The 23,775-nt window shown below is 39.9% G+C and overlaps 1 protein-coding gene across 2 annotated transcripts; it reads right to left on the bottom strand.

Annotated features, from left to right (window-relative positions):
• Positions 1 to 3,767: 3,767 nt before the first annotated feature.
• On the bottom strand, positions 3,768 to 11,841 carry LOC128805010 (serine/threonine-protein phosphatase 4 regulatory subunit 3B-like). 2 transcript variants are annotated; one of them, XM_053973434.1, is made up of 12 exons: positions 11,746 to 11,841; positions 11,201 to 11,415; positions 9,857 to 9,934; positions 9,535 to 9,648; positions 8,504 to 8,620; positions 8,175 to 8,306; positions 7,419 to 7,521; positions 6,801 to 6,959; positions 5,959 to 6,128; positions 5,477 to 5,616; positions 4,866 to 5,040; positions 3,768 to 4,279 (listed from the first exon to the last, which is right to left on the bottom strand). In XM_053973434.1, the coding sequence occupies exons 1-12, from the start codon at positions 11,759 to 11,761 to the stop codon at positions 4,196 to 4,198; spliced, it is 1,503 nt and encodes a 500-aa protein (XP_053829409.1). In that variant the 5' UTR covers positions 11,762 to 11,841; the 3' UTR covers positions 3,768 to 4,195. The 2 variants fall into 2 exon arrangements, with proteins under 2 accessions (XP_053829409.1, XP_053829408.1); XM_053973433.1 differs by having other exon boundaries at positions 11,201 to 11,841.
• Between the last annotated feature and the right edge of the window lie 11,934 nt (positions 11,842 to 23,775).

The raw sequence follows: 23,775 nt of genomic DNA, 5'->3' as shown, positions 1-23,775 counted from the left end.
TTCTCCTCTCTTTCATATCTGAAGATGTTAAATGAGGAAAACTCAACAGGAAGTAGCTAGCAAAAGTGCAAGAGAGAATTATACAAGAATCAAAATATGTTAATGGAGAGTAATTTATACACAATAAAATCACTAGGTGAAACTACAACATGTATGAGGCTTAAGCTTATTAACTTGCCTTTCTATTGGTTTTCCCAATTTTGATAAAACAGATTAATCACTGTAGAGTTCCTCCTTTTTTGGAATAAAAGGGCTCAATATCCAGTCATTTTTATTTCCTGATTTCTCATATTTGTCTTGTTAAACAAGCTCAATTGTTTGTAACCTTACCCCACTGATGTCATGGCAAATATCTATCAGGCAATCACTTTTGCTCAGAACTGCTCAGCCCACAGAGATTAATAAGATTAATAAAGGCAGACCACATGGACATCCAACACCCATTTCTTGGCACTCTAAAAAACCTCCTGCCAAAAGACAGCCTCCAGTTGCTTCCTTTATCTTTCTCTACTATTACTTTTTCTCCATTTCTAAACATCATCCATCACCATCTTAGTTTACACATGTTCATTTTCCGCTATGACTTTCCTTTGACTTCTTATGGTGGGATCATTCTCCTCCTTTTATAGGTGGGGGCACTGCAGCAGAATATGATGTCAAGATGAGGAAAGGTGTAGGCAGCTGTGGGCCTCCTCCAGAGTACAGGAGGAGGAGGATGACAAACATTAAGATAAAACATAAAATTAGGCAATAAAAGAAAAAAAAAAACATCCCAAAAACAAATAACCCCCAAAAAAGAAAAAACAAAACAAAACCCCAAAAAACCAAAAAAAACACCCCATCTAATTTGGCTTGGGCATTTGAGGAATCTAATGCTTTGAATACTTTCAGGGCATAAAAAGCATAAATTGTATAATCACTATTAATAGCTTTTCTGACATCTCGGTCATTCATGTTGAAGCTGTGTTTTATTTCACTAGATGGTAACCACAGAAACCAGAAATCAAACAAAAAAGAGCTCTCAGTGATAGAAGCATGGTGATAGGCACAGAATGATGCTCTCTGCCTGTTATCTGTGACCACCAGAAATACAGCCAGAAAGAGAGAGAACACCAGGGTTGCTTTAAGATGTGTATTAACTCTCAGGCTGTCAAAGCACAACACCAGAAATACATCTGCAGCAAACTCCTGAAACAAAGAATTACATTATGCAACACCTTCTGAGGATGAAACTGCATTTTTTTCTCCATAAATGCAGCTTCATGATTTAGTCTCTCCTAAATGTTGAATATAAGCTGTCAGTAGAGAGAAGGCTCTAGAAAATAAGTAGCTTTGTGTGGTGAGCAGTCTGCAAGCTGCATGTACTTCTTGTGGCAGTGCACATAGACAAGAGTCACCCAAAACAAGCTCTCCTGATCTCACAGCTAGCTGGAAAATACAGAAGAGACACGTATTTAGTGTATTCCTGAACCTCCACTTGCACAAATACAAACTTTTTTTGTCCACTCATACATCAAACCTTTAGAGATAAAACCACCCAGATTTTTGCTGCTTTCTGGAGACAAGAAACGCAACCAGTGTAAGGGTTGCACATTAATTTTGCTTCGAGAAATGTTGGTCCTTTTGAAGTTCTCTAATTTGGAATAGAACAGTCACCAACATGAGCTATACTAAATAGCCACAAAGAAGTGTCTGTAACCTGGTTTACTTTCCATGCAGAGAGATTTAACTTAACTTCTGTAACAGAGAGATTTCTCTAGCAGAGAGAATCTTCTTAAATAGATAATTCAGAGAAGCACTTTGAACTCATGATTTCATGGCTCCTGCACTCTCTCTTAGTGAGGTCTAAATTTCCCTGTATGTGTGACAAGGGAGATGATATCTGTTCACACACATTTGAAGTAAACAACTCAAATATTTTAAAGTCTAGAGTACCATTAAAAAGCCAGCCTTGGTCAAGAGAGATCATACAATTGTTACATTTATTCTAGTTTGGTCAGTTTTGGTTGGGCTTGTTTTTGTTGGGTTTTTTTTAATATAAATTTATTTTCAGCATAAAATGTCTCCACTTAACTAAATTTTATCCATTTTCAATTTACCTAATTTTGCATTTCACTCCTGCCCCATAACACTCCATCTCATTTCAGGGATAATCGTACCTGATTTCTTTATCCCTTCTCTCCAGACGCAGTAATTATCAGCTCTGAGAAGTCAAAAGGGCAGCTCCTCACAGAAACTTTAAGAATAAGTGATTTAAAAAATTGTACAACAAACTATTCTAGATATAATAATTAAATTTCCCCCTGAGCTATAAGGTTTAGGAGCTGAACGTTTCTTCTATACTGTGGAATAAAAAATTTAGTTTCTGTTACAGGTTTCTAAAGAAAGTGCTGTGACAAATATGCTACAGATTTCTGCTGAAGTGATTTGGGCTGGCAGTGCAGCTCATTGCTTCTTATTTTCTTTTTTCATTTCATACCCAGTCAAGATGACAAAAGTATAAAATCATAAAGTAAGTTTTCTCAAGCACATAGCATGTGGTTCAGATAGACACAGAATGTTTTTGGAAAACCCCATTTTCCTGATGAAAGATGAAGTGTCACATTAATGGGGATTCCTGCAGCTTAATGGAATAAATGCTACATCTGTGATAACCAATAACTTAAGCAATGAATGGCTAAAATGCTTTTTAGCTCCTAATCTGTGACCTACTGTTTAGGCTCCCATCAATCTCAGGGATTTTTTTCCCCACAGCTGAATGGAAAAAAACACATTTTTCTATTGAAACATAGGTAAATTTCACATAGGTAAAAAATTTGCTCTGTTCTTTTTTTCCTCTTTGGGAGTTTTCAAACGATGAAATCCTTCCTCTGTGTCCCTCAGCCAAGGGAACAGAAGTGACATGATGCTGATACATTTTAGAAGGACAAGGCACTTAGAAGGGTGGGTGCTGCCATCACCTGCCAAGTTGCTTCCCATGGAAAAACCAAGTCAGTGGGAGGGCTGGAAGCACAGGACAGGAAGACACTGCACTGCTGGAGAAGCTCAAGCTGGCTTCACCCTGATTCAGGGTGTCTTTCAGTTCAAAGGCAAAAAAGTTGGAAGGAAGCAACTTGGTTTTAAGAAGCTCATCACAGACCCCAGGAAAAGACGGATGTTTTGAGAATAAATTGCATCATCAATAAACAAAAGGATTTGTTTTCTAATTTTATGCTTAGTTGTACAGAACTTTCAGACAAGGAACTCAGTACTTTATATATCAGTATTTCAAATTACATGGACATTGACTTTCCAGAATGCTGGAAACTCACTGATGTGTTCAGCAGCAGAGCTGCTGAGCATCCCTGGAGTGCAGATTTGTTCAACCACTGGTCTCAGCCTCTTGAGAGCCTATAGACAACCAGATACTGAAATCTGCTAAAATAAAGCAGCTTTAGGCAAAAGTAATTGCGTTAGTTGCAAAGTTTGAGATGTCACCTGCAATTCAGTTTCAAAAGAGTAGAAATCTTTTTAAAACCCTGTTCTGGCTTGGCCCTGACAGATTGAAAGTGAAGCCAAGAGTGGGGTTACCCTCTGCACAGGGCATGGCATCACTGACTACAACAGTAACTCACAGGAAAAGAAGCAAACCCACCCAGTCAAGTTTCATGTAACTTTTTATTAAAATAGTACTTACAAATAACACATTGTACAAAATTACAGAATCCAATTTTAATTCTTGAATTTTAAAGCTCAGCATTAATATTGCCACATGTTTACAAATGATGTAAAACAAGTACATTGGGATCTTTAATAGAAAATAAGCTTGTTTGATGGAACAAACTATCTTATGTATCTATGCAAAAAACAATTTTTTTCCAAACAAGAGCTACAATTAAAACTAGCTACTACCTTAAACTAAATACTAACTAAAACATAGAAATGGCTTCACATAAAACTATTCCATGAGAAATGGAACTAACATATGTTACTATATATTACTACTATATTTCGTAATATTAATTATATTACTTATATTGTATTGTATTGTATTATATTATATTATAAACATACATTACATAATTATTATATAACAACATATATTACAAGAGAGATCTATGTGATGGATTGCAGCTGGGTCCGTATTTTAACATTAAACAGTTGCAGCACTGGAAAACCCATAATAAAAGTTCATATTTTAAAATTTCAGTTTCCTTTAGGAATCCAGACAAGCTCTTTTCTTTGGCGATGTCCCATCATCTTCATCATCAGGATAACCAAATATTTCACATAGTCCTCTCTGCCAATTAGAAAAAGGTAAAAAAATGAAATTCCCACATTGAAAAAATACATGCTGCACATCTGTTCTGCCCCCAAGTCTTAGGGGTGAGCAATAAAATTCTTGCCACAGTTTTCTGTAGCTGCTCAGAAGCTAAGATTCAAATAATGCTCAGATGTAAAAGGCATAAAAGAGGTATCACTTCCTGCATTTTGTCTGCTTAAAAACACTTATTAATTCCCTGATGGGGAATAGATTCCAAAAAAGGCAGTCTCATCTGTACATCACACACACAGGGCACCAGCTGGGCAGGGAAGAAAGCCAAGGAGTAGCAACAGTTCAATCATGCAGAAGAGACAAAATTAACCTGTGCTCACCAGATTAACAGCAGACTCCAGTCCCACCTTATCCTCCTTGAACCTTACCCCAACTAGTCAGAGTTTCACTCTTGGTGAAACTAGTCAGTGACTGGGATGAATTTGTCCCTAACTAAGGTACCCTGTACAAGGCTATTGCTGACTGTGCCACATTACACCCAGTAAAGCTCCACGAGGCTGCTCTGCTGTCCTGTGTGAGGACAGGAGCTTCCATAAAAGTTCTCTCCCACCTTGGGGGCTGTCTCCACTGTGGTCAGGGTTGTGTACATTGGAGAGGAGCCTTTGGAGCTTGCTGGTGACGTTGGAGCTGCCTTCTCTTCACCTTCACGGAACTGCACATCTTCATCCACCTGTGAGACTACTGCTTCTTTGACAAATGTCTCACCAGGCAACATGAAGGGGACACTGCAAGAGACATAGGACAAGTGATTGAAGTTTTGCCTGATGTTTCAGACTCAGCCAGGTCATAAATGGCTTCCAAAGCTTTAGAATTAAGTAAGTGACTTGGTGAAGACAGCTCCATCCCTGCTTCCACCCTCACCAGAAGCTTCACAATTACCCAGGTGATAATGAGGCAGACTGAATCCTAACTCAGAAGAACAAAGCAAGATTCTGCTCTTCATAAGCTGAGAATTTTCTGAGCAGAACATTTAATCTACTGACCACATCAGCTCTACTCAAAGAAAGGTAGATGGAGGTTTACTCTAACCTAAGAAATTTTCAGCAAGAATGTAATCTAACCCCAATCCCAGCCACCTTCTTCTGCTGCTTTATGGGAAATTAAAAACCAACCAGCAGGCCTACAGAATGGCAGCCTCATAAGACAGAGACTGGGCCATACCTGTTCAGTTTCTGGTTTTGCTGGTCTTTTTCTTGCTCATATTTTGTCTTCAGTCCCTGGAATGTGTGAATGCTTTTGACAGATTCCAGTGCATCAGAGAAGTTCTCAACTATATGTGCAATAAGGAACTGAATATCCTCCTGAATAAGAACAAAATAGGGTTTCAGTCTCAAATGTTCACACACAGAAAGTCAGAAAGCTTTTAACTTTATTTTGGAAAGTAACTGATTCCTTGTCCAGAACCAAAATATTCTTGTCAAGAACAAATGGGAAGCAATCAGATTTATTCTTAGGAAAAAAGCTGAGATCTAGAAAGAATTATTAAACTTCCCTTAGAAATGGACAATAGACAATAAACGTCCCAGTCCCATTTGTGACCCTTCCAGTAAAATAGGATGTTTGCTATCCTGGAAAATCTGCCTTTTGCCTCTTGGCCTGCGAGGTCATGGACGTGTTGGTGCTGAGGCTGCTGCTGGACTCACCTTTCGGATGAATTCAAACAGCTCCAGCGAGGCAGACTTGAGCAGGTTGCACTTATTCCTGTTGTCCAACACAGTATTTACAACGGGTTCAAACAGGTTTCCCAGAGTGATGTAATGGTTATAAAGTTCATCTTTCAGGCCAATTATTCTCCTCATAAAGCGAAGAGCACCTGTGTGAAGAAAAACATTCAAGCATTCAACAACCACATGCCAGGCTCTCACCTTGTGGAAGAGTTGAAAAACCTGGTGTTACCCCAAGAGGAATATGCACCCCTAAAGTGCAGAAGCAGATTTGTTGATAGGTCACCTTTCTTTCTTTCTTGGACTTTCCTGAGTATTTGAAGGTCATCAGGAACCATGGATTTCTTTCTCAAGTCCAGCAGCAATGCATTCCAGCATGCATGAAGTTAAACTATTAACTCCCCACCGTGCTTTTGTCCTTGCTCCCCTCCCAGAACCAGCCCTAAGTCTTTAAAGATTCTGGTTCACAGAATTTCATTCACTCTCCACAAGGAGAACCAGATTTAGGACATTATTAAGAAAGGACACAATTTCCACTGAAATGAGGCAAGAAATCTGGTTACAAAGGATCCTCTCGTGAAGATTTGAAAGGATCCCTGTAGACTTCAAAAGAGACAACAATCCTCCTCCCACAAGCAACTGCATTGGTCTGTGCTTACAGACAGCTGCTACCTCCTTTTTTCCAAATTACTTAATTGTAGTCTGTAAAACACAGCAAATGAACAGGAATTCTGAGTTCAAGTGTACATTGGTACTGGTACACCTTCCACACAGGACACACAAAGCCTTGAAAAAGAAAATCCTGTCAGTTCCATACTCACACAAGGCCAGAAATTTGTGTTTGGATTTCATCAAGACCAGTGTTCTTCTTAGGAGATCTTTCTTGATAATGAAAATCTTCATGTGATACTTGTGCTGTTCCACACAAAAAGACAACAGCTCCAAAACTGAGGCAAGTATTTCTGCTGTTTGATAATTATCTACAAGAAAAAATAATGCCATAAGTTGTACAAAAAAATAAATAATGTACTGTCAAAGTACACTGAGCTCAGTTACTATTGCAGTTCCTGATGTATTTTTAGTGGACTTTTGTTTTACTGGTTTACTTTGGGAAGCAGGACATTGGGTCAGAACAAAACAACAAACACAACTGCAGCTTTTTTGCTTTCACAGTAAATATTCTTTAAAATTAGACTAGTAAAACCACGGCATTATTCTCAATATACATGAAGGAAGTACATCTTTACAAAGTACACAATCAAGCTATGTCAGCATTCACAGCTTCAGGAAAGGGCTATGAAAAGTCCTGCCCCCAGAATCCCTGTCCCTGGAGGAACAGCAGCTTGCAGCAAGTGTATTCCCAGCAGGCATCACAGGTCTATTGCTGTTACCAGGACTGTGAGACCCTTCAAAGGGAAAAAAATTTAAATTGTCATTACCTATTTCATACCATTCTTCTGATGTATCAGCCAGAAGCGGCGCTGTGAGAACATGAATGTAACGGTCGTAGAAGATATCGAGAAATTCAAATACTTCTAAATTCTAAAACAACAATAATTTTATTAAACACTGGCATTCACATACAACATTTTAAATAAAAAAGAGTAGTAACAGAAGAAATAGCCTACAAAGAATTCTACTGAGTTCTTTGGATCTGCAGCACTGTCTTCACACAAGATCAATTTCTTTATTTTGGGACAAACTTGTGTTTCTTGTGTCTCCAAACAAGCTAGCTATCATTAAAAGAATTCCCAGCATGGATGCAAATATATACTGGAAAAAAACATCAATGACTCAAAGTGCTTGACAAAGTGTCCTTAAACCATTCTGAAGTGTACATAGTTTTACCCAGAACAACCTGTAAACCATTTTACAGGTATTCTGGTATGTAACAATGTATTAAAATCTTTCAAGATTTATCATCCAGAGGGAGAGAGCTATGGTCAGACAGTGCTATGGCACTGACACGTGGGATTGTGTGGTTTGATACTGGCACGATGCCCCAGACACATGCCTTTCAGCAGCAAAATTAGCATATCTTTTGCTTATTTAAAGTTGCTATCAGACCACACTCCACTCAATTTAAAAAATCCTGTAATTTTTTATCCTCTGCCCACAATAACAGCAATAGAGAATATCAGGCTTTTAAGTTTGCCAAGACAGTATCACGTTTTCTGCCATTCATGTTCTCTTACACTAGCTATGGCCAGCATTTTCTCTGGATCAATCAGGGCACACAAAATCTCCATTAACTGATTATCTCCTCCAAATTCAGGGTCAGGACGACGGATTATCTGCTCAATGATCTCAGTGATGAGTTGGGTATCCTGCAAAAAAAAACCCAAAGAAAGAGATCACAAAATAATTACTCACAAGAATGGAATGAGTTCCCCACTTTCTGCATTTTCTAAAAAATGAAAATTAAAACAAAACACAGAAATTTAGGTTTTCTTTTTCTGGTTATTTTCCTGTTTGCCCTAAAACTGGTATATTCAACAAACTCCAAACCACCACTTTTACTTACATTCTCATTCTGCTGGGCCTCTTGCATTACAAATTGTTGGATGGTGGCTGGACTAAATTCTACTAGATAAGACAATATATCTGTAGCAGCAGATCTAACTTGCTGATTATCCATTCCCTCACAAAAAAAAAGAAAGATATTAATTTGTTAGAGTAAATAAAGTTTGGTATTTATTATCACGTGAAGCTGCAAAGAGAAGGCAGTTTAAAAACTGGAGAACATTTTGTTACAAAAATTTTCATGAGAAGCACGATAATATGGTTACAGAAAAAGAACAAGGAACCAGGCAAATCCTTTCCCTACTATTTTCCTCCTTTGGAAAGGACACAAGGCTTTCTGTGTATTTGAGAGCCCTAACTTAGGCTGGAAACATTCACAACGTCCTACTTGCTTGAATATCTAAGACTTTATTGATTTTCTATGCCTGCTATCCACAATTTATTAATTTTGTATTAAAGGACCAACTGTACAAACCAAGGTGTGCCACAGTTTCTGTGCCCATTTACAGGCAACAAGAATCCAGAACTTTCCTTAAGGGATGTGGTTTTATCTGATAAAAAACCAACAATCAAGCTTCCACATGAAAAAGTCTTTTTCACCTTTTGACTACCTTGTCACAAGGACTTCACGGCCCTCAGACTTCTCCATCATGAAGTCTGAACAGTAAAAATAGTAAGAGCAGTCAAGCCAGGCTACTCCAGAGCAGAACTGTAGGCAGCTTCTGGATTCTGGACATTACCAGAAACCTCCACTCTCAGCAGAGCAAAACTCTCCAATCAGACTTACAAAAAGGTGCTCAGCAGATTAAAAAAACAAACAAATAAAAATACAAACAAACAAAACCCAAAACAAAAAAAAACAAACAAAAAAAAAAACCCCAAACAACAACAACAACAACAAAAAAAAAAAAAAAAAAAAAAAAAACACAAAAAAAAAAAAAAAAAAAAAAAAAAAACAAAAAAACCAAAAAACCGCTATATGGCTGTGGGCTTTTCTAGCTTTATTAAAACCAGTTCTAAGTTTTCACTTACCATTAACATTTCAAGAATTGGAAGAAATCCCAACTTTGCCAAAGTTTGAAGAAATTCATCTCTTTTCTCAGGTACCGTGAAAGAAAAGGCACAGAATTCCTTGAAAAACTTCATCTGGTGCACAGGAAAAAAAAAAAAAAAAAGTGTATTTGAGTCAGAAAATTCTCTGAAAGGAGGAAACAGTTAAAATTTGTACTGGAGGCTGTATTGCCTGATTCTCCAAAAGTACTTCTAAGACTGCAGAACTCTCAGAACAGTTTTACTTTCTACTTCATCCCTCTCATTTAAAGCCTTTGAGGAACCACCAAGACTGCTGACTTACCAATTCACATTGTTGCTCAACAGCTGTAGCTTCATTTTTTAATTGTGCAAAAACTTCAGGCAAAAATTCCTCATCTTTCTGTGGAGCACACAAAAAGAACACAAATTACTCAGTGCCTTCTGGAAACTGAAAATATGATCTTTCTAGGATCCCACACTGCACAAAGTCAAATTTTCCACACTGCCATTATTTTTATCACAAAGGAGGCAAATGCTAGAGTACACATCCAGCAGGATCATTCCCAGTCTTTCAGCACTCCTGTGCAGCTGAAGCAGCTCCAGGTCACCAGAGCCACAGGTAAAGCTGGGCACAGGGGATGATCCCTAAAGCTGATCCCTAAATTCGTCTCTACAATGTGACATTTCCTCTCCTTCTCTGCCATGCCACCTCTATGATTTGCAGCTCTGTCAAACCCCACAGACTCACTGTGGGATTTGCTACACCCACACATGCATCAAAAGGACAAAAAAGGACAGCCCTAATTTGTTTCAGAAGCCCTCACAGCACTTTGCACATAAACTTCTAGGGAAGCAAGTGGTACATTTCTGATGTAAAAAGTGCTAGCCAAGAGAAAGCTTTGGCCCTACTGTACCTGCACCATTCATACTACACTGTGAACATCCCAAGGGGACCAGTTTGCCTCTTTTGGATCTGCAGCATTGCAAAGCACCTTTTCAGTCCATCTCTGTGATGGGGACTCCATTAAGAGATTGCAATTTGGCTGCTGCCACATTCTCCTGAATCTCACTCGCAGTAAAACCAGATCTCCCACATGCAGGCACTCTGCTTTGCCAAGATGGGGGACTTTTGTGACTATTATTTGCTTTTCAGATTCACATCCTCTTCTGCTATAAGATATTTAAGGATATATAGGACAACACTACACTTCTTGTAAAGCATTTCATTCTTTAGACTCCAAGAAACCCAGGAACATCATCATCTCTCCAGTGTTTTGGCACTTTCTGCCGTATCTGTCCACCCATTTCTCTGCACCCTTTTACATGGAAAACAGTGCAATAAATGTCCCTGGAATGAAATACCAGAAGTTACATGTTCCTTGAATGCTTATACAAAACCAGCTCCAAAGGTTTGATTGGCAATCAAAGAGAAGGACTTTATCTTGTTAGAGGCCATAAAAAGTATTAAGATATTCACCTGAAATTTATCATTTTGAAAATACAAAAAATCCAATGGATCAGAAAGAAGGGAAAGCATTCAAAACGTTGTGCAAATGAAAGTGCCTGTGATTAACTTATACTGTGTTCACCAGCTTTAAATCATTTCCAAACTACAGCCAGAGGGATCACTACAGATCGCATCTAAGCCACATTAAAAACCACTTACCTGCAACGCATGTAAAATCTCCTCTTTGCTGGAGCTGATGAAGGAATTGAGGGTAGAAAGAAAACCCTCTTCAAAATCCGACGAATTAGGCATGATGATGGCGTGAATGTACTGTGCCCGGGACGTCTGGCGGATCTTTTGCCTGAGTTCAGGGTCTCTGATAGGAATAACCTCCTGAAGCTTTGCTGTTTTGGTCAAGATTTCCCTGTGCCATCCTGGCTGAGCCAAACAAGGATCATATTCAAGGCATCCAACAACACCCAGAATACACTCATCAGAAAACATCACCTCAAACAGAATGGCTTTGTCCAGGTACAAAATTCCTCTCACAATGTCAAACAGAAGGTGCAAGCCTTCAGTGTTCTTTACACTCTCACAGACTTGGAAAAGCTCTATCAGCTTTGGAATATAGCCTTCATTCTTCAAGGCCAGTGCTAGCTTTTGCTTACGGATGCGTGAGAGGCGAACAGAAGCCACTAGGTCTGCAATCTCTCCAAGTCTGTGGAGTTCACAGGTGGGAAGGTCCACCGAATGATGAATTCTACCCATGGATTTAGGCATTCCTCCTCTGACTCAAGAAGGTCCTGGGTGACTGCCAGAGAATGACACCAATACCCAAAGGGGACGAGAGGGAAGCAAGACAGGAGCCCACTCTGCGCTGTCCTCCTGATGCTCTGCCCCTCCAACTGCCTCAGGCGTTCTTCAGTCATTGTGGCATCACCTGGATCGGAGCCTGTGATTGGTCCGTCCCTCTAACTCCCAGACTCCAGAATGTTGGGCTCATGACTGTCCAGCCACTGACCAGTGGCTGTTTAGAACTTCTAGAGCCCCTTCCAGTACCTGCTGGGGGCCTGTAAGAAGGCTGGAGAGGGCCTCTTCCCAAGGGCAGGCAGGGAAGAGGGGGAATAGCCTTAAGCTGTTTCAATTGGATATTAGGAAGAAATGCTGGACATTAAGAGCGGCCAGGCACTGGCACAGGTTGCCCAGAGAGGTTGTGGCTGCCCCATCCCTGGAAGTATCGAATGCCAGGCTTGATGGGGCTTTGAGCTACATGGTTTAGCAGAAGATGTCCCTGCCTATTGCAGGGGCGTTGGAACCAGATGAGCTTTTAGGTCCCTTCCAAACCTAGCTCTGATCAAATTGTCATCATGGAAGCATGCTGGGACACTTCCCGAACTGCACTGCAGCTGAGGGCTATGGGCTTTTCAGAAGCAAGAGGCTGGGAAGGCGGGGGTTCAGTGTTAAGGAAACTTCCCTGTCCAAACACCCAAGAGCCACTCTGGAGTCACTCTCACATCACCTCATGTGGGATCAAAGGCCTTCCCAGCTGTATCCTCCACTCCCACAAAGTCAGACCAGGTTTCCTTACCAGTTTAGCCCTGGGTTTCCCATAGCAGAGTCTCAGATGTCCAGATCCTCAAAACAGTTTAATCATGATGCAGTAACTAAATAAACAAAATAACAACTCAAGCCGGTGCCTCTGAGGAGGAACTTGAATAAAGAAACTTGTGTGCTTTTATCCCCTCACCATCTAAGGTCATGAAGGTCTGGGCTCATCAGCTCCTACTGTGTCTCTGAGTCCCCTGGCTGCCCCACAGGTCCCTGTGCCCTTTGTAATGCAAAGGGCAGCTCATGACCTCTTGCCTTGGGCTTGGGCTCCTGCCCTCTCAGAGCTCAACCTGCATCTTGTACTGCAGCTGCATCCCGAGTTTCCTGCACTGAATGTATTCTTTAACACCTACCTCACCAACATCTGCTGAGAAAGTAACACAGCAGGCTGCAAGCAAGGGCACTCCTGGAGCATGTAGAGGACAACTTCCTGATCCAGGTGTTAGACAAGCCATCCAGAGGTTGTGGATGCCCCATCCCTGGAAGTGTTGAAAGCTAGGCAGGATGGGGCCCTGAGAAACCATGTCTAGTGAGAAGCATCCCTGCTCATGGCAGAGGGGTTGGAACTGGATGATCTTTAAGGTCCCTTCCCATGAAAACCATTCTATGACCCTATGATTTGGAAGAGATATAAAAACAGTAATAACTGTGTCATGGCTCTTACCCCGTGTTGGCTTGTTAATAGCAGCTGGTTTTGTCTTACCAGTAAGCGCAAAGAATAATTCATGTTTGTCCAACACCTTAGAAATTTCAAATGACATTCTAAGTGTTCTTTTCCTGTCATTTAATTTAAAGCTGCTACATGTCCCTTCATGCCACATTCACTAAGGGCCACACTGGCCCTTCCAGCAATAGGACACCTGCTGCAATAAGGGAGACATCAGTGACAATGAACAATTCCACTAGCCCATTAGGGCTGGAAAGCCTTTTGAAATCAGATGGCAATGAACAGGTCCAGTGTTTCACAATTCAGGGTGCGTCCCAGCTTCTTCTACCCATGGGGATGCCTTAAAAAACCTATAAATGAAACGACACACACTTTCAAGATACTATTAGTATAGGAGGTAATATAAAGGCTGGTGTTTATTGGAGGCCTCCAGGGGCAGATGTGGAAAATGTCCACAAAATGCACACACACATACCCCTCCCTGGGGTAAATGCAGTTTTCTAAGTTTAGCAAATTAGCATAATTGACAAAAATCACCAATCAGAGACAAGACTGGTGGGGCAATTTCCCTCAGTTTAACCCTTCCCTGATTCCCTCCTCCCCTTTTTAGGGACTAAATGTTCTTGATGAAAATGCATCTCAAAAAAAACCTGCTGGTTTTGACCTTGGTTCCTAGGGAGAACTGAGATGGGATAGGGGCCTTGTAACCACTGGGGTTTAGAGCTCTGGAATATATTTTGTCTTTCTGCCCAGGGAAAAAGGTAAGGAAAAGCACTGGGACAGTGAATACACTATTAGGCTACAAATACATCTGTAAAGAACACAGAGAATATATTAAAAAAAAAAAAAAAGCAAAAATCAATTCAGCATCAATGGAAAACTGCATCTGAAATAGGCATGAAATGAGTCCCATGGAAAACACCACACAAAATTTTCTGGGGGCCTTTAGAAAAGAGGAGACCATATGCAGGAACAAGTTGTGATACTTTTTCCAGTCAGAACCCCATTAATAGAAAATTTTTACTGGAAGACGTTGATTTATTTTTAGCAAAATAATCATGGTAGAAGCCAGTTTTGAGGAATTCCTTATTTGAGCTTTATGGTATGGATCTTCTCTTCATAGTTCTGATACTCTGTTTCCTTTTGCCTTTGAAAACACTTTTCTAAAAAAAAGAGAAAGCAAGTGTAATAAATGAGAGAGATTAGAAATAAAATGTTTCAACCCTAGTCACATATTTTTAATTTTCATTTTATGAAAATGCTCAGCTCTGGATTTTCACTTTAATTAAAATGTCATAAACCAAGAAAAATATTTCTACCTGCTCCATTAAAACATGCAAAAGTACTTTGTGGAATATGAACTGAAGGGTATTTGGTCTCCAAAGAACCAGAGATCTGTCTTTCCATTTGTGGGGATGGGGGGGGAAGGAAGAAGTGATGAAAGCATTTCATAAAAAACATCAATTTGAAATGGAAAAGAAAGGACTTTTAAAAAGACTGGCTAAAGCTTACAGATATTAGCTATGAAGTGACAATGTTGAAACCAAGTATTTAGTCAGCTAGGAATAATTCCCACTTTTCAAAATTCTGGTTTTATGAAGATCAGCTCAGCTCCATTCACAGAGTTGGTGGTGTGCTCTCACAAGACTGTGGATGATTTTTTACCTTTAAAAGCCACAGAGGAACAAGATTTGCGAGTGTGACAAACACTTTTCCCACTACACTGTTAATCTGACTGGGTAACTCCTCTATGCAGCACTGCAGACCTGAGGACATTCCCAGGTTGGTGTATCCATGCAGACTGTGCCTTAGTTCTCCGTACATCGCAGGGGCAGAAATAATCACACTGCAGCATTACAGCATCTTCTTTAGCCTCAAAATGCTGGTCTCTGCTGAGGACCAGCACCAGCTCTGAGAGCCAGAGGCAGGACTTGGGGCACAGAAAGTTCCCAGCTTGTGCTGACAGATGCTTTGCTCACCAACTCCTTTAGTAGTTAAAGATGGGTTCAGCTGGGACTGTTGGGGCATGGGGTGTGTGGTACAATTTTTGTTGGCTGGTTTATAATGGGTTTAATTCTTTCTTGAGTTTGCATGAAAAACCTAGGCATGTTTCACATTATCCGAGGTGGCTGTTCAGAGTGTCTTGATCCTGCTCTGCCTGGATATCCAGGGTGTCCTTCAGTGACAGCCTGATCAATATATCATTCAGATATGCTTGGCAATTAAGGAGCTCAGATGTCCTTGTCAGAACCAGAGGCACACTCTGAATCCCACTGATTGTCAGTGCATTCTGGGACTTCTAAATGGCTTTGCTGATTTTTAAATCAATTAAGAGCCTGAAGAACCGATATGCTTTGGAAAACAATAAATAAATATGAAGGATTTACACTAGAGGCATGCCCGGAAGCCCAGCATTGGCAAAGACAGTTCCCAACAAGGAACAGCTTGGTCATTACCTGCTCCATGCTGTCTTGAGGTGATTTTATGATGATACTCTCTTCCCTAACCATCTGCTCTATGCCCAGAAATGGTTGCTGTAGTTTTAAGGTGGGTCCAGGGCCAGTGGTTGAGCCTTGGGGCTCAGGTTGAGCCTGGGGGTTCTTGTGCAGGCTTTTTCAAAGCCTCACTCCCAGGCATCCATGGTTCCCTGCAGACGGGCAGACTTTAGCTTAGCTAGCTTGGTTTTTGTTAGCTTAGGCAAGAAGGTTTTTTTTCCTTTCCCTGGCCTTGGAGACTTTGATAGCAAACCTTCCACAGTTTTGTTTTATTTTCTCCTGAACTGTTCAGTTTGGTTTTAGTCTGAGACTAAAACCAAACTTTAGTTGATGGGAGAAGCAGAGGACTAGTGGGGAGACAAGGAGTTGCTCCGTCCTGGCCCCAGACCTCAGAAAAGCCGAACCCACAAGAGAAACATCAAATCCAGCAGCTTCATCTGCTGTGAGGAGGACACCAACACCAGAGATTCATCAGGTTCCCATCTGTTTGGTTTTTGTCCCCTGAGCTACTTTGTGAACCTTTTGGTTTTTTTCTTCCCTGAGAAGAAGCCAGGTGCCATTTTGTTCCTCCCCACCACACGGTCAGCTGCTGTTTTTCTCTTTCTTTGGCATTTTGAGGTTTTCTTTTGTTACAGTATGAGTGTGTGCACAGGGAGGTTGTTTAACATAGCTTGGTTTTTAAAGAAAAAATTCATCAGTTACAAAAGTGATTCCCTGTAAGGACCTTGGCAGCTTCCTTTGGATCTGACAAAAACGATCAATGGCTAATTTTGAATATTGACACATTGTGCACTCTGTTTGTCAATAAACAGTTGGTTTTTTCGCTTTCATCTGCTAGTGTTAATTCCTCATTGGCAGAAAGGGATTTTTGGAACCTTTTTTTTAGAGGAAACACTCATTCCATAGTGTTTTCTCCTAAACTTGTCTCTAAACTGAGGCACATGCCAGGTGTGATCAGGAAGGAAGATCTGCTTAGTACAATTAGACATTAGTTTTGCAAGCTGCAACCCACATTTAACCCTTAAAACACTGTTTAAATCCACATCACCACAGCCCAGAGTGGAGATGAGAGAGACAAGTACTCCTGGGCTATATAGGTTTTATATACCTCCAGGGATTTGGAGTCTCTGTCTGCAATTCACACAAAGTGGAGGAGCTACAGGCTTAGCAGCAGTCCATAGGAAATGCTAACTGTAGAGATGCATTAGAAAACACTTCTTCTTCTCAAGAAGGAGAGCTTTGGTGCTTGACCTCAGTGCCCTGATCTCTGGAGAATGTGACACCCCAAACGTTACGTTGAGAGAGAAACAAGAACTGGAGCTAGGATTTTCAGCCACGCTGGCATTTGCCACTCTGGCAAAGAACTTTCAGTTCTGCTTATGGAAAAAGATATACTTCACTCAAACACGAGTTGCAATTTAAAAGGTACTTCAGCAGCCAGCAGTCCAACTGCAAGAAATTGATCTTTCCATTCCCAGGTACCTGTTTAATGTCACAGTCTCTTCTGTCCAAAATCATGGTGCTGCTGTCTTCTGGGACATCAGGGCCTGCTCCATCCACCAGACTTTAATGCATAATCAGAGAATTAAAGAAAGTAAGTGGCTTCTCCAGAGTCCATTCCCCAGTTCTAGCATGTACTAAAAGTCATGGAATTTTTCATTGGTGGAAACCAAGAGTACCATCTCCCCAGTATTACCATTACAAAGAACACACTGATATAAAAAACACAGAAATGTGCCACTAAAAAAAATGTTAGACTCCAAGGTCAGCTTTAGCTGAGCAGAGGATACTCTAGCTATTCAGTGGATAAATACTAATGTAATTTTTTTCTTAATCCTCTGCAACTAGTTATCAAGCAGGGCTGGTCTGTCTTCTGCTGGGGTAGAGAAGTAAAAAATACAAACTCTGAATACCCTCAGTATTTTCAAAGGTACCTTATAGGAAAAGCATGAAAGAGGTTTACACATAGCAGTAAGTATAAGTGAAGTATATATTCATTGTGTGCTTATAAGTCAGAAATAGATTTTTTTTCAAATTGAAATATTTTAAATGTGTTTTTAAAACAAAATTGTTTAATTTCTCAAAGGGAAAGAAATGCAAGACCACAGAATGCACAGTTGTTTCCATACTGTCAAATGAACTGCTTTCCCAGCAATGCTCAAGGGTTTTTGCTGCACAAGATCAGTGGAAAGTAAAGCAGTGGCATTTATTTGGTGCAGAGAGATTAAGGACATTATGCAGGAGATAAGGAGATGTACAGCCCTTATTGCAAGAGGTCCAAATGCCCTGAGGCCTGTGTGATCTGCCAGACTGGACTGAGAGCAAAATGGACCTGACTAACCCTTGCTGACCTTGCAAGATATCCATCACAGAAACAGAGATGTTCAGCAGTCTTTGCTGTTAAAGCAAAGGAGTTTGCTTTGTTCTAGGCCCTCTTAACATGACTAACAGAAGGTTTGCAGAGTCCAGACATACCACCCTGAGGGACTGAGGAAGGCAGAAAAGAGCCCCTAAGCTGCCTTCAAATATCATTACTATAATTTTATTAGATATTTTCATGTTTTCATTAGCTGTAATACTGTAGTTGCATAATTATCACAATTAAACTTTCTTACCCAGAATAAGGAACTCCAGAAACCCACACATTCCAGCCTCAAAAAAATCCCTTTCATGCCCTTCTATTTAATCATCATCATCTGAGCCCTGTATTAAATTCTATCTACAAACATTTCTACACTGAAATCCTTATTGATTAAATCTGTTGGATCTAAAGTTTCTCCCTCTGCATTTTTGCAAAATTGTAACAAAACAGAGTTGACAGAAAAAGACGCAGGAAGGAAATGTTGGGGTGGATGCCCATTCAGGTGTATTCAGGCAGAAAACCCTCTCATCTCACTCCAGTCCAATGAAATTTCAAGCACAAAAACCTGTGGCAAGGCTGGATAAGACAAGTAAAGCTCATTATTTTGTATTAAGCCATAGTACAATCAAGTTGGCTTTCTTGCAAAAGACTGAACATGTCAAGATCCTGAACTAGCACAGAAAAATGAGTGAAAGTTACTGATACACTAGAAAGCAAAGTTAAGGAATGTGTCCATTGCCAGAAAATTGTAGTTATCAATTTTGCCACCAGCCTCAATGACAGTGGTTAAGAGCTTTCCTGGGTCTCTTCCTGGGGAAGAGGTTGGAATTTAAAAAAAAAATTCAGTCTTGAAGCACCACTGTGTGTTACAGTCAACTGGCAGAATAGTCTTTGAGTATAATACAGATTGAGAGGTTTTAAAGGTGGCATTTTTGGACAACCTACATGTCATACCTCTGCCTTTTGTATTTGAGTGGCACCTAGGAGGAGGCTGAGGATGAAAATGCTTTCATTTTAAAATAATCTATTTCAGCTTTATGGTCCCCTAGGAGAAGCATTATCCTCCTTAGAAATGGAAGGGATCTATGCTATATATTTATTTTCAGGACATAGCTGGGATGTGAGCAGGACAACTGAAGGAAATTCATGTGGGATGCAGAGGGTATTGAGCCTCCAACAGTCCCAGCAAGCCAGTGTTTAGGGGAAAATGATCAGAACAAAGTAAATTTAGTCCTTCTGCCTATATCAAAAAAACCTTCCCAGAAGTACTAAAGTTTTAATTAAGTTGCTGTTTTCATTCATTCGATTTTAAAGACCAACTTATCTTCTGGGAATTTTGTCTTTTAGCAACCCTAGAATATCAGAGCAGCATATTTTATAGAATTAAAGCAATCTCACAGCAAATTCCAGACTGGCTGTGCAGCACAGCAGTCCCTGGGCAATCAGCACCTTATTCAAAATCTGCTCTTTGCTTAGACTGTGTTTGGTGACGGTGCTTTGAGCCAGAGAAGGGACAGAAACCTGTAAAATGCATCCTTTCCTGACCATCCGGGCCCTCTCTGCTCCCAGTGAGGCAGCCTTGGGTCCAAATGTTGCAGGGTAAATATCACTCCCTCACTGGAGATGCATGAGGGTGGTTTACTAAAAATCATGCCCAACATGCAGGTGAGATATTCCAGTGCTTCTGGGACTCCTGGGCAACACGGCTGGAATGAATCAAAACAACTGCCTTGAAATGTACATCTATGTAAACATCAACAAGGGATTTGGTGCCCCTGACTTAAACACATTTCAGTTTATTTCCTTACTTCTCAAATTCAGAGAGACACCATTCAAATCAAATGCTACATTTCAAATCATGTCCCTTCTTGAGACTAAAGAAAACAAATCCCTGGCTGTGGCAAGCACATTTCTCTCTCTCTCAGGATTTTTTATTGAGGTGCACAGAGAGAAATGAAAGAGAAAACAACTTCTATTTCTGCTCCTTGTTTTTATCTTGTGGAATGTGTTTGGAGAATTGTTTACCCTGAGTGAGTGCTTGGTTGGATCATGGTGGATTGTTTGGGCCTAATGGCCAATTGGATCCACCTGTGTCTGGACTCTGGAGAACAGGGTCTCGAGTTGTGAGTTAGTTAGATATGATAGTTAGAGAAAGTAGCATGTAGTATTTAGTATCCTCTTTTATATAGCATATTAATGTATTATAACATAATTATAATACAGAAATAATTCAGCCTTCTGAAATGGAGTTAGACATCATCATTCTTCCCATTGGGTTCGCCGACATCTACAACACCCGGCTGCTATTTACTTTCCAGTTCTTTTGCAGACACTACAGTCCTCATTATTCAAACATAATCCAAGGGGAAAACATAATGTTCTTCATGTAATTATATTTCAAATATTTCATTTTCAGGTCATTAAATCTCTGGTATCTTCCTCCCACTCTCCAAGCACCCCCTTATGTTGTTGCTTCTCAATGGCTGCTGCCTGTGTGACCAGACTTCCAAGCTAAGGAGCCGCTAATACTGCAAATAGTGCTATATTGCCATTAATGGAGCACACAGTAAGGTGCCCAAACAGCTGAAATTACTTCTCCCAAACTGTCATCTCTTGTGTTTATTGACTATGAACTCAAAAGACACTTGCTGTTGTGCCACTTGTTCATTGCTCCCAAGAAAGACCATCCCAGGTAAACCTTTCTCCTTAGAACATCTTGACAGAAAATTCTTTTTCTTTTTTTTTTTTTTTTTTAATCTTCCACCATTCCACTGCTCCTTTCTTCCTCTCTCCTAATATTCATGAGTAATGAATTAATATCGAGGTTATTGCCTCGAGGAAAGGTCAGGTCTGTGGTGAATGGACAGTAAGAGTGCAGAAATCTGATGCCTGTCACTGCCCTATCGCAAGGAACTCCAGGAAGTCAGCACAAGTCACCTGAATTCTTCCATAAAACAAGGGGAAATGTTCTATACTCTGACCCCAGAGGTCTTCTGGGAATCCCTCCAAGGAAAGTTTCAGTTCTAGAACATGAACTTTTTTTAAAAAGCAATTTTTCAGAAGTCAGAACTCCCAGAACATGACCATGGATAGAGATCAGGATGATTAGAACTATCAGGATCAAAACATCTATACTTCTGGGTTATTTTGCCAAAGAGTATTGATGTTCTTGTCCTTGAGCTTTCATGAGTATCTTCCACTGTGGTGCTAATGAAGGAGAACACAGAATTCCTCACAAACACAATGTAACAAGGGCAACTTCCCAGAACTGAGTGACATTTGGCTCATGCAGAGCCTTGTATAAGGAAGTCCTTAAAAAAGTACAGTACAATTGAAATATACAGAATAAAGAATGGGAGTAAAAGTGACTATTAAGATTTTAAGGTGCTGATACTGCAGCTCTGAAGTGGCTTCTAAAACAAGGTGATTTTAAAGTGCCTGAATCCAGAGTGACATATCAAAAAAGGTTTTGGTTTGAAGGAGATTAGGACAGTATTCATGCAAGAGGAAACCTCCTGCCTGTTTAAGTGCACTATGGATTCTGGAGGAATGGCTTCACTGTGGCAATCCAGCTGTCAGTTTGTTTAAGCAAACATGCATTCAGCCCAAACAATAATGTTTTCTTCCAAAAGTTGCTAAACATCTCCACAAAGTGGATTAAAATTACGCAGTCAGCAGTTTTCCCTGATTGTTGATAAAACTCCAAAGTTGAGAGAACAATCAGCAGTTAAAGAATTGCAGCATGTTTGTGTGTGAAATTGGTGAAATCAGGGACTATAGAAACAAAGTCTTCCAAAATCAGGATTGTTTTGACTTTTGTTGATGAATGATGATGCTCAGAAGAATTTGCATAGTTCTCCAGGAGCAGCTCTGATGTGCTGGTTCCCTGAGAGTCAGCTCATTACATCCATAACAGCAAATGTCACTGATTTCCTTTCTTTGAAATTAAGGATTGAAAAATGTGAATGAAATGAGCTGAAATACTCTCTGAAAGATGACAAAAACCAATGAAAAGTCTATGAAAATCATTGTTCTGTACTTACTTTTAGAAAAAAATTTGAATACTTACAAAACATTCTGACCAGCTGTTGTTATTACAATAAAGTGGTTATCACTGTTATCACTGTTGTTATGATGAAAATGATCATGAGCTCCCTGACGTCAATACAAGGCTCAAACCAACATCTTCTGAAGGATACAAAAAGCCTTGAATAACTATTTCTCTCTTAAAAAAAAAAAGCCATTGTATATTAATAGATTAAAAAAAATATATTGTAAATAGATCTGTATCTTAGCCATGCAAAATGTTGGATCAGTTTTGAAAATGTAGAAGTTTAGAGATTTTAATTCATAGAAAATATTAACAGAGGTGCTTTGGTGCAAATATAAGTGGAAGTATGTTTAATATCAGCATGAAAGAATGTTTAGAAAATAGAGATCAAATGCATAAAATTACTGGAAAAATGAAAAACATTTATTGCCTGAACTTGGTTGCTTGGTTTTACTTCACTCTCTGTATCTGCTATACTGGTCTGGACCATGGCCAACAGAGCCATGGTTAGGAACAGAGCCATGGCCAACAGAGCCATGGTTAGGAACAGAGCCTAACAAGGTTAGGAAGAAAATCTGCAACACACAAGAGCACTCAAAGCCATTTTTGAGTAGTAACTGGTACCAGCACTGCACACGGTTTCCTATCTTCTCTGCAGGACAAGGCATATTCAGTTGTGAACACAGGCTTTGGATACCTAGAGAGCAGGGATTGCCACATTGAGCTTCCCAAACTTGATCCTACTATTTTCCAATCCTCTCTGCTAGAAAATTATTCTTTCAAAGAACTGCACAGGCCCAGCAAAAGGCACAGGACTCCAGGATCTGGGCTGCTATGGTAGAGGCTGTGAGAATCCATTCTCAGCAGTTAAAAAAACCCAAAAAACAAACAAACCAAAATCCTTCTTAATGACTACACAAATCTGAATATAAGGCAAGATTCTCTTTCATTTATAGCAATTTAATTCCCACTAACAGAACAAAATTGATTCACTTTTACAGCCAAGCCTTTTTATGGCAATCCATCAAAATGAGGTAGTAATTTATAAAGGTCCCTTATAATACTGTAGTTAGCAGAGAGTCCCAAGGGACTGAGAATCAGATGTCACACACACACGAATAAGCACAAAATCCCCTCAAGTGCCAACATCCTTTTTTATCATCCAAGTGTACAAAGAGATAGCAGGGCTGAGTAAAAATAAAACCATGGTCAGCCTACAGCTGTCCATCAGAAAAGCCACTGAGGTGCCTGAATATTTTTAAGAACTGACACATAATCTTCATCTATATGTGAGACTTGAGAGCAGAATTGGAGAAAACTTGATTTTGGCAAGGGGATTTGTTCAACAAGGGAAAATGCAATATTTGTGAACTTAAGTGTCATGGGGCTGTCTTTAGACTAAAGTGGCCCTACAAGCTGTGGTTTTTTAAGAACTAAATTCTGAAGTAGTGTTTTCATAGAAGATTTTTGAAGAAGGATAATGAATATATTTTCCTAAATTAGTAATCATATAAATAATTTGTCTTTTCACTTGAGTAAAGGATTACATGGAATGGTACCACCTGAGTTTTAGCTGGCTTTCAGAACTCCTCCCACATCCAGTGAGCAGTC

This window comes from Vidua macroura, chromosome 3, assembly GCF_024509145.1.
Source record: "Vidua macroura isolate BioBank_ID:100142 chromosome 3, ASM2450914v1, whole genome shotgun sequence".
In the NCBI taxonomy this organism is placed as follows: domain Eukaryota; kingdom Metazoa; phylum Chordata; class Aves; order Passeriformes; family Viduidae; genus Vidua; species Vidua macroura.
Note: the sequence above shows the minus strand (reverse complement) of the source record. Positions and strands in the feature narration are given on the sequence as shown.